The sequence below is a fragment of the Gavialis gangeticus genome, unplaced genomic scaffold (genome assembly GCF_001723915.1).
Source record: "Gavialis gangeticus isolate Ggan-Ray unplaced genomic scaffold, GavGan_comp1, whole genome shotgun sequence".
Taxonomy (NCBI): Eukaryota; Metazoa; Chordata; order Crocodylia; family Gavialidae; genus Gavialis; species Gavialis gangeticus.
The window spans coordinates 100,110,069-100,121,265 of record NW_017729022.1 but is presented as its reverse complement, the minus strand read 5'-3'; the positions used below and the strand labels follow the sequence as shown (position 1 = coordinate 100,121,265).

Below are 11,197 nucleotides of genomic sequence, written 5' to 3'. Positions count from 1 at the left end.
TGTGCTTTGCAGAGGCAAATGAGTCTATTTGAGAACTCCATTACTAATAACAAGAGAAAAAGCTGAAGTAAAAAGACTTGGATTCCAGCATCACATACAAGCTCTGGGGCTAGGAACAATTTGCCTCAACTTCTCTCTCTGGAACCCCACTGTTTTACTTGCAAACAGACATAAAAGCTACATAATCCTAAATAAATACACTAGCAACTACAGTTGGAAATTGTTGAGACAGAGACAATTGGGGTGCATTGCCATGAGTGGAAACATGCATTTCCCTGGGGACAAATAGAAGCAGCATATATTTGTGCTGCTGCTAGTTGTCCCTGAGCACACCCCTGCATGTGCGCTCTGGTGTGCAGCACATTGCCTCAGGTGGGATAGGGGAGGCTGGAGCCAGCACCTGGGCTAGCCCTAGCAATCTTATCTGGGATCCTGGGGCCGTCCCAGGCCTGCAGCGGCAATCCAGGCACACGGAGCCTGCCCAGCAGCCTGAGCACAGCTCTGGCCAGCTAGGCTCCAGTTTTGGGCACTGCACACTGCAGTCATGTATGCTACTCTGTTTTTTTCTGCTGTGGTTTGACATCAGGATCTCCCAGTGTCAAAAAACAGGTGGCATGCGCAGTTTGCAGTGCTGCAAACCACATGTGCATACTCAAGGAGATGTGCCCTTCGGGTTCTGTTTTGGTGTCATGGGAATGGTGAGAGAAGGCAGACTTGGTCCCAATGGACACTGCAATTTAAAAGAATCCCACATTGCATGCGCATAAGAAAACGTGAACAACCACTCAGAAGGATTTTACAAATACAGTTGATGTTTCTTATACTGTATGTCTAAAATCCACCGGATTAGCAGTAAAACGATGCTGCTGCATAAAATGATACCTTCTGTCCTGGATGGATTAGATGGCTTACAGTGCAAACAAAGCCACAGTACACAGAGGCCTAGTTAACCTTTATACATACACATAGGCAGTGCAGTTACAAAGGGAAGTATGTTCCTTTTATTCCAGTACCTTTGTATAATAAAGTTAACAAAAATATTCAAATATTAAAAAAAAGCCAGCTGGCACTGCCAACTAATTCCTGTAGTAGTTTTAGAAATCCTAATCCTGTAGAATTTCTTTGTGAAGTCAATGCGCACCAGAGTCAGTGTATTGATATCTATGCCAAGCAGGTCTGGTGATGCAGCTACCTGAGTTTTTGTGGGTTGGTTTGTTTTATTTCACAACTTCCCAGCTTTCATGTAGGAAGGGATAGAGCCACGCTGTGTCAGCCCTTCAAACCTCTTGTATGTATAATTGAGGAACACCCAGTCTTTGGCTTTGTAGTCAGATTCTGTGGTGTTTGGCACTGGAACAGAGAGAACAAGAAAAAAAAATCATGCATCTAAAAATACTGATATTACTTGCAAGATTTTTTTACATCAAATCCTGCATTTTATTTTTCCCTAGCACCATACAACTGTGGGCAAAATTCTGATCTAGTAAATTAAGCTGGAGTCTTATCACTGACTTTAACAAAGGCACAGTTTCATCAGACATTTTGAGACAGCAACAGGTCTTTGTGTGTGTGGATATAGCAGACAGCACAATAGAATACTGATTCTAGATTGGGACGTCAGGTGCTACCAAAGTACAAAAGAAATGCAAAGTAAGGTTAATGAGAGTTGACAGTTTCAATTTTTTTTTTAATAGAAAGCTACATAGGGGGTAGCCAGCAGTCTCTAAATTTATGGACAGCCTGTAAAAAAAAAAACAAAAAAAAAAACAACAACTAAGGATGAAATGTCCATCTGTTTAAAAATCAACCAACCAAACAAACAGCCGCCAGAAAAAAAAAAAAAAATCTCTGGGCTTGATTGAGGCTGGATGAAAGTGTTGATAGAAATGATGTGATGCACAACAAACAAAAAAAGCACCACTTTATGTATGAGCAGGAACACAGCCTCCATAGCTCCCTCCCTTCCTACGAGCCCAGCCATGGGCTGCCGCTGCAACCCAACCATCATCTGCCTGTAATGGCTGCTTGCCTTGTAGGTTGGCAAGCCACACAGTCCCAGGCAATCTGAGGCACCAGGCACGACAGGGAGAGGGCATGGGGATGGTGGGGTGGGCAGCATAATGCAGAATATGGCTGGGGTATCAAGACGTGGGAGCGAGTAGGGGAATTCTGGATTGGGAGTAGCACAGTGTAAAACCATTGCTGCAGTCAAGTAAGATTTTTTCTGTGTGGGGGCTTGAGCAAGATTTAAAAAGTAGGTGTTAAACCCCTAAATTTGAACCAAGCCCTTATTATTGTTGTCCAGGGGCTGACAGACAGGTTATACAGTAAAAGCCGTGTAATATGGCACCTTACAAGCCGGCACGCTCTATTAACCAGCATGCTCACTTGCAAGGTAAAAGCAAAAGTGGCAATGCCCACCGTGGCACTTCCAGTTTTGCCGAGCCCTCACGGCCCAGGAAAAAAAGCAGCCTGCGCTGCCAAGCCCCCCGGCCCAGGGCATAGCAGGCTGTGTGGGAACCACCTCCCTGTCCTTCAGGGCCTGTGGGAGGGTCGGTGATGTGGAGGGAGAAGTGGCAGCCTGAAAAGCAAAGACGCCTCTTCAGGCCTCTCAATTAACTGGCATATTTTGTTATCCGGCACCCCCCATTCCCCATGGGTGCTGGATAACAAAGCTTCTGCTGTATTTACATTATATAAAATATACGTCAGTAGAAGTGTCAGTAAAAAAAAAAAAAATCTTGATTGGCAACCAAGTCAACCTAAATAAACTGCTAGGTAGTTTATTTAGGTTGACTAAGTAAAGATTTAGGTGCCCAACATTAAGCACTGAGGTTTTAAAATATTTTAGTCTTAAAAAGGAGAAACTATTTTGCTACACACTAGGAAAAATTTCAGAATTACAGGAGGAAGGGGATTTGCCTAACCCTGCTTACACAAATAGTCTTGGGGAAACTGAGGGAAGTTGGCCTCTTGTAGAATCAGGTATTCTACAGAGGAGAATTTCCTGCTACACACCATTGCAGGAATGTTTTATTTAAAAAGCAAGTGACTTTCAGAAAGACCCATGCTACTAAGTTACTCCAGCTTATAGCCCATACTGCTTCTGTTCAGGATCATTTAGGCCTTTTTGAAAGTTCTGTCCACAAGAGTGCACCATATTTTACAACAGTGACATTTAAACCAGAAGCAAATGTCCACAACCAATTCGTGTAATGTATTTTACCAGGAGTTTGCCAACAGGCACATATGGGGAAATCCTATTATACTTTCTATGCTCATTAATTTTCACCAAAGCAACACACACTCACACAGAGCTTTTCATCATGTTAACTTAAATAATAAAAACTGCCTTTTCATAACACTTTGGGAAGAGGAGTAAGTTTAGGATAGTTCCTAGTTAAACAAAAAGTTTCCTTATTATTTAACAGTTTCTTTTTTATTTAAAAGCAAAAGGTTTTCTGACCTGTACCATACTTCCATGAAAGGACCAGTATTTTGGCATGTGTTGCAAAGTCTGTCTCACCTGGCTGTAAAATATCAGATTCAGGAAATTCATCAAAGTTGGAAGTGTCATCAATGCTTCTAATTTCTATAGGAATTGCAGCTGGTCTTTCCCTACACATGAAACAAAATAAGCATCAGATTGCAGAACATGAACAAAGCTATGTTTAACTTCAATATTTAAATATTTTTCTGTACACACTAGAATGATAACATGGTCCCTGATCAATGCTACACAGAGAAAAACCTCTGCTGGTATAAAAATATTGTAACTTAAATATGAGTTGTGGAAATCATCATAGTTTTAAATTGAACATCTGTATGTTTCACTTTGCATTCTGAAATCTTGAAAGGTGAGATAGTGTCCCTGTAAGTTCACCAGAACTGCACTTAAATGTAATACCTCTTGAAGGCTCAGATCAAGTGTTAACTAAGGTGGCCTTCAGAAGTTGACTGCACAATCCTCATTCTACTAAGATCCACTGTCATGCATTAATTTCACAACCAACCTGCCTAGTCAAGGTTCTTCCTATACTCAGGCTACTAAACATGTAGCTCTATAAATTCTGATTAATTCAGACTGTTAAATTAGCAAAGCAGCATGATATCAGCAAGTCCTTTTAAAAGGGGAGATTGGGGGGTGGGGGGGAAGCAAGCCAACTTCCTAAGTGGCTTCTTCTAAAATTATCAAAAACATTTAAAACTCAAGCACTGCAAGTGTGGGAAAGAGAAAGGGATAAAAGCTTCCTGTTTCTCATACCTTTGCCCACACTTTTATAATTACTACTCTTCCAGGAACCCAACCATGACACTAGATGAAGCAGTCCCCTTGCTGCTCTGTTAAATCCAGCATCGATAAATGTGTTACTGCTCTCATTGCTCACTTGTCCCCACCAAGCTGAAAGGGCAAGCCTCTCTGTATCAGAGAGTAAGAACTGCAGATTTGTATTGGATAAACCTCATGCCCATTGTATAAATATAAGCTTCAACAATTCAATATTGTGGATACAATATTTCTAAAAAGGGCAGGATCACCCAGATATCTAAAGGAGAGCAGCAGCAGCAACTCCTACTGAACATGGTACTGGACACAATCAATATTGGTTTTAAAAGGTATCATTGTTGTCTTTCCCTTATAGATGTTGCCTTCTATCCTTTTCTTTTCCATTTCCCTGTATTTTCTATACATAATTTTGTCTTTTCTGTTTTTATGAGCTTCTTTTAATTTTCCCCTTTGAGGTTCCTCACTCACCATAAGGGTACATATTGCCTGGGGGGCAACTGCTGTTTCATTTTTAGAGCTGGACCACAAGCAGGCAGAGATACTTATACAGTCTGTTTTATGGCAGACAACTACAGGGAGAGCTGCAGAACCCTTTATAATGGAGTGGAGCAAATTTGCTGAGGGTGGGCGAGTGCAAAGCAGGAATCATGTAGCTTTTCTCACTACAACTGCTTCTTGTCTTATGCTACATTGGGCTGGTCTGGGTTGGGAAACAGTGCATTAAAAACTGCTCAGTAAAGTCAGTTTTTACATCAAGAGCAAGGTTTGCATTAGCTGGGTTTTCTTTAAATAGTTACATTTCAAAATTAAAACTGAATTAGAAAGAAAAATATCCCTGCATTCCTGGCATCTGAAATTATGATACCAAGTAATTCCATCTAACATACACAGGATGTATATATACCTGATATGGCCCCAGTCAACTCCTTCAAAAAATGGGTGACTTTTTATTTCTTCTACTCCATTGCTGCCAATTCTATTTTCTGAGTCAGCGCAAAATCTGAAGGGAAGGGAGAGGGAAGAATGTTACACCTAAGGTAGAAAGAAGCAATGCAAAACAAACCACACTACAATCTTGTAATCAGGAATTTCAGGAAGACTTAAAAACTATTTCATTTCTGAATTACTCAATATGAAGTTTTCTAATTGTATGCAGCAAAAGCAAACAAACAAAGCAAAAACAAAGCCAGAAGTTGATTATTATCACAGTTCTATGGATAAAACAAACAATGTCATGATAGGAATATTTTTATTGTTTGATAAAACTGTTGCTGCTCTTCCTCCACACCCCTCCGCCCCCAAATTCAAACCTTTTCCAGTCCACAAGAACTGCATGATCTGATCTTGGAAAAATGCTTTATAACAATGACCTTTCAACTGCAATAATTTAAAGTTTCTTCAAATGTGCTAGACCATAGAGGATTCTGGATTTTTAAGTACCCATCTGTTAGGGGCTCCCTCTTTCAAATCAGCCCCTACAAAGCTTTCTTCCCTTCCCCTCTAGACAGAGACACATTCCACCAGACAAGTAAGTGTTGCAACTCAGCTTTCTGGACCTGTTAACAAACCCAGTGGGATATTCAAGAACAAAGTGCATCTGCCCTGTTATATATGCACAATGGAGATATAACACCTCCAGAGTGTGTGAGCCTGCTAGGTGCTGAACAGCATTGACTTAATGGAAGTTTAATACACCTGGTAACCTAGTGTCAATCTGCTACAAGAATCAAGCCACTGAGCCATTCTGCTGCCTGAAGCATTTCTTATTAATGCATTACGTTAACAGCTGAAAGTCAATTTTAACTAAACCCCACTTCTCTCAACTGTCTACTCTTCTATGCTAAAAGCACTGGATAACTTGTTTTCAGCAGAAATTGTTCACTTTAAAAAAGAGCAACTTCTCTGCTATTTTTTATTTCCAGCAAAAAGTTATAGGAGGAAGTGTCTGGCAGCTGCTCAAATACAGAGCTGTTCAGCTATAAGAAGCAAAGCGTGTAACCACGGCCATAGGCAGACACGCTTACTGAAGTACTTCAAGTGCCTCTGAAGCACTTCAAACAGCAAGCAGAAAGATGTGCACACCTGAAGTGCTTCAAAAATGACCCAAGTACTTAAAAAGTGACCCCTGAGAAGAGGGCCATCTTCAAAACATTTCCTGAAATATCCATACGCTCTAGCAGTCTTCCAGCCTCCCCCAGGGGCTTGTTTGTTCCCACCCTCACACAGTGAGGAGTGGAAGTGCTCTCCTGTGTACTTGGCAGTCATCGGAAACTTCTAGAAATCAGAGGTCAAGAGTTATACAGGGAATCCTGCTCTCTAGCCCCAGTCCAGTTTGCATCGTACACTTTGGAGCACTTCAAGATTTGGACCGCTTCTGTCAATATTCCACCTTTGTTAAACTTATATAAATGATCAATCACCCTGATTCAGAAAATATTTTCCTTCCTGAATCATATCTATCCACAATAACAAGATTTCCTCCTTGCCAGCCTGAAGCAAGTTCTAACAGGTATCTCAGTAACATGGCAAGTCAATCAGATTATAAACTCTCTTCAATTAATACTTCCACAAGCTGGCATAAGTTTTACTCGCAGCTGAATGGCCCTTATATCCTATTAAATTAGCAGGGATCCTGGTCTTCTCCATTTAAAAATCCAAAATTCCGTGATAAAAATCCAAAATCTGTGTTTTTAAAGCAAGTTGGAAGGCTATCAGTGCCTCAAACATTATCATAAAGTAAATTCTAAATACCTATGTTTGGGGGTTTGGTTTTTATCAGAGAAAAATCAGAGTTCCCCCTGTCCCCTTCGCTCACCAGGATGCAGGTCCAGCTGCGGTTGTCCTCCCATTGCTTTGTGGCCCTGAACAGCCCTGCTATTCCATTGCCCCTCACTCCCAAACCACAACCCCCACAGCCCTCCTGGTATGCCTCACTCCCAACATCCAGCCCCTTGGCCCTTCTGGTGCCCCTCACTTGCAACATGCAGCCTCCTGCCCCTAAGCCCCAGCTCCCCAGTGCATGGGAAAGGGGGTGTGGGAAAAGGCAGGGTGCCTCAACATAGGTAATGCTATAGATGTGTCAGGGGGATGTACATGCCCCCCCCGAGATTTGTGCGCCCACAGCAGGACACAGGGCTGCAGCCTAGCCAGACCGACATGGGCAGGAGCTGCCTCCATGGCCCAGCAGGCAGGGCAATGAGACTCATTGTCACTGCCACAGGGAGCCCCACGCCAGCAGCACTGCTAGCAGTGCAAAGAGTAATGGACTGGGGTGACTAATGGACGTGACACCCCATGCCTGTGATCACCCTCCTCCAGTTCCCCCCAGGCCCAAACAGCCCCTTGCAGGCTGAAACTCTGCCAGCCTGCAAGGGGAAACCCGATTTCCTATGCTTTGCTCTTTTAAAGGAAAAAAATCTGTGCTTTTTGCTCCAGCAAAAAGAAAACCCAGATCCTTGTTAATTAGGATATAAATTTCACACCCTTCTACCTCTGAGTATATTAAAAACAAAAAGTCCACAAAGAAAAATAAGAATTATTCCCAGCAACACTGCAGTTTCTTCCTACAACTGCAACCAAGTGCCTGGGCAAGATCTGTAGTGCTGAAGCCCACAGGAGCAGCCAAGGGATGGGGCAACAAACTGCAGCTGAAGCCTCGGTAGCACTGCAGGAAAAAGTTCAACACAATGGCTTGTGCCCAGAGTGACAGCCAGCAGTACCACAGGTAGAAGCTAGGCCTGCACAAACAGGGAAGTATTCAATTCAGTTTCGGCCGGTTTGGAGGATAACAATTCAATTCAGAGATTCGGATCACTGTCCCAAATCGATTCGGCTGAAACTGCTCAGAAGATTCGGTGCTGATTCAGAGAGATAGGGCCATAGACTATAATGGGGAAATCACTGAAATACCTATAACTGTCGTTTTTTGGCAGATATGGATGAAAACAGCAGGGATGGTAGCCCCTTCTGAGGGCATGAGGCCTGCAAAGTTTAAGGGGATAGGTGCAGGGGTTTCTGGGAAACTGCACCTCAAGTTTCTGAAAGCAAAACTCATGACATGCGTGTGCGCACTAAAGCACAGCAGGATGAAAACAGCAGGGATGGTAGCCTGTAACAGGGGGCCTTCCCAGTACTCAGACAAACAGCTCACAAAAGGGACAGCAAGGCTACAGACAGAAGCTTATGTGTTGTTTTTACATCCCTCCCCCAGAGCACTGTAATTAGAAGGGGACTCAGGGAAAGATCAGTCAGGCCAGCTATAGATGCGTCTTTCCCCCCTGCTCCCCCTCCCTCTTCTCAGTTTCTGTTCTCCTGACAGACTGCTTTCTGAATCTCTGAATCTTTTTCCTAATTGATTCAGAGGCTCTGAATCTATTTGGAGGGTTTTTTTGGTCTCCCAATATGATTTGGATTCGGTGACTTGGCCTCCAAATCGGGCTGAATCTTCTCCAAATTGAATCTGCAAATGAAGCTTCGCACACCTCTAGTAGGAACCAAGCATTGTAGCCTTGGCAGCTGGGGGCCCCTCTGGCAGGGGGCAAGGGGCACTAGCAGGATGGGGGAGGTGGAAAGCTGTGGGAAGGGAGTGAGGGGCCTGGACCTATGTCCTGGTGAGCGAAGGGGGGAGGGAAAGCTCTAATTTTCCATGATAAAACACACAAAATCAAATACCAGAATGTATAGGTATTTAGAATTTATTTTATTATAGTGATTGAGGCACTGGTAGACTTCCAAACTGCTTTAAAATTGTAAATATATCAAGAAAATGTGTTCAACTGATACCAAGATATTAGATATATAGTAGCATTTCATTTAGGGAGTTGGGGGGTTTTTAAATCAGAGAATTTGCAATTTATTTATTTTTTTTAATCAGGGATAACAAGGATCCCTGCTTATCAGACCCAACACTGAACAGTAAAACACATTCACTCACTGTTTTTTTCTATCATCTTCATAATCCTCCCTTTATTCCTCCTCTCTAGGATTTTTTTAAGCCCAACCCTGCAATCCTGACACAGAAGTCCCCTGAGCCTCAGAACAGCAGTATCAATACATACGAGTTTGTTCAGGGATCTTTCAAGGACTAACTTGCTCCCACTGCCTGTATCAGGAACTGACATTAGTGAGAGGAGATTTTGGCCCTGAGAGCTGAACTTTTCCCCTCAAGGAATGGGGGCTTGACAAAATGGACCCAGTTAAGTTATAGTAGAAAGAGAAAGTGAGCCAAGCAACTTTCCTGCTGCACTATCAAGTTCTACCCAGACTGGAAACTGAAGATAATGGAAGGACAATTATTAACAGTGTGGAATTCCCAGAAAGTTGTTGTTACTAACCTTAGAATTAAATCTTTAGCTTTCTCGGAAATAGGCACCTCTGGAGGAAATACCAAAGTTTCTTTCCAGTTCATAACTTTCCGGTAAGTTTCCTGTGGTGTTTCTGAGCAGAAAGGTGGATACCCTGTATCCGTGGGGGGAAAAAGCTGAATGAGCTTTTCCTTTCACCAAGAAAAGGGCCTGAGCCCTTGCTGACACCACTAGTTCTCTGATCTCCCACCCTCAAAGTAGTCTCCAAGGCATCACCACCCAAAAGAAGTTTTCTTGAAAACTACAGTACTTCTGATATTACAACAGTGAATACCAGCATTAATAATAAAGTTTGGCATCTAATAAATATTAGTTAATAAAATATTTCATATTTGAATTTGGATTATTTCTTTCAATGATTAAAATGCAATTTGGATTGCACTGTAGAAAACTTGTGGATTTTCCTTCTCTTCATGTCTTTAAATCAAAGACTGAATGCCTTCCTGGAAGATAAGCTGTTGTCAGAATGGAAACAACTGGACTCAAAATGAGAACAAAAGGGTTATATTTTAAATCCGGTGTCATGCAGAAGGTAAAGTCATGGTCCCTTCTGGCCTTCAAACTAGGAATGATTCTGGGGGCTGGTAACAACTTACCTATAAGCATTTCATACATAATCACTCCCAAAGACCACCAGTCACATAGTTTATTGTACCCAGTCTGCATAAATACTTCTGGAGCAATATAATCTGGAGTTCCCACAGTAGAGTAGGCCTAAAGGTGGGGAAAAAGAGGGGGGGAAATGGTGGAGACTTGAAATGGGACAAACAACCAACTTTTTAAAAATATTACTGGAATTTATAGAGTACATCTACAGTTAGTGGAAGAAGGATGCAGTCTATCAAACTATTTTTATTCTACAACTGACAAAACCTAAAAGAGATTGTTCATTTAAATGCCCAAGCACAAGATCAATAATAAATTCTGAAGTAACACTGCAAACATCCTTTATACTGTGGAGATTGTAAAAAAAAAAAAAAAAAAAGAAAAAAAAAAAAAAAAAATTTTAAATAAAACCGCAAAAAACCCTTTTACCTGGGGGATTTTTAAAAAAAAAAAAAAAAAAGACTAAAATGCATAAAAATGTTAAGAAGAGTAAATTTCATAGTGTGGTCTATTACAATAATAATCTATGAGAGAGGTTGGAAAAAGTGTATATTTAACACATGAGACTGTTCTGTATATGGCAGGGGTGGGCAAAATACAGTCTGCGAGCCGCATCCGGGCTGCGAGGCCATTCTATCTGGCCCATGGGGCCCCTAAAAAATGTAAAAAAAATTAGTATTTCTCTGTCCTTGGTTCCTGTCAAAAATGACAGGAACCAAAGGCAGTAGGACCCAGGCAAAGCCTGGTGGGCTCCAACAACAGTGGGGCCCACCCAGCCCCACCCCTCCAGCTGGAAGCCCCCAGCTGGGAGCATGTAGCTGCCCCATGCCGGAACTGCAGGTAAGTGGGGGTGGGGAGAAGGACGGGGGGGACCTCAGGCAGGAAAGGAGTGTGGTGGGGGGTGGGAAGCGGCCCCCTCCCTGCCCTGTGGCCAGCACCT

At 42.4% G+C, this 11,197-nt stretch overlaps 1 protein-coding gene across 1 annotated transcript in view; it reads right to left on the bottom strand.

Moving 5' to 3' along the window:
- Nucleotides 1-940: 940 nt before the first annotated feature.
- STK38L (serine/threonine kinase 38 like) overlaps nucleotides 941-11,197 on the bottom strand; it is a 114,154-nt gene continuing 103,897 nt past the window's right edge. Inside the window, exons 10-14 of the mRNA XM_019515712.1 lie at nucleotides 10,248-10,365; nucleotides 9,622-9,745; nucleotides 5,193-5,288; nucleotides 3,527-3,618; nucleotides 941-1,350 (exon numbers count right to left, since the gene is read on the bottom strand). Of these exons, the coding sequence (XP_019371257.1) occupies nucleotides 1,223-1,350; nucleotides 3,527-3,618; nucleotides 5,193-5,288; nucleotides 9,622-9,745; nucleotides 10,248-10,365 (558 nt within the window). The 3' untranslated portion in view covers nucleotides 941-1,222. The remainder of the gene's footprint in view (nucleotides 1,351-3,526; nucleotides 3,619-5,192; nucleotides 5,289-9,621; nucleotides 9,746-10,247; nucleotides 10,366-11,197) is intronic.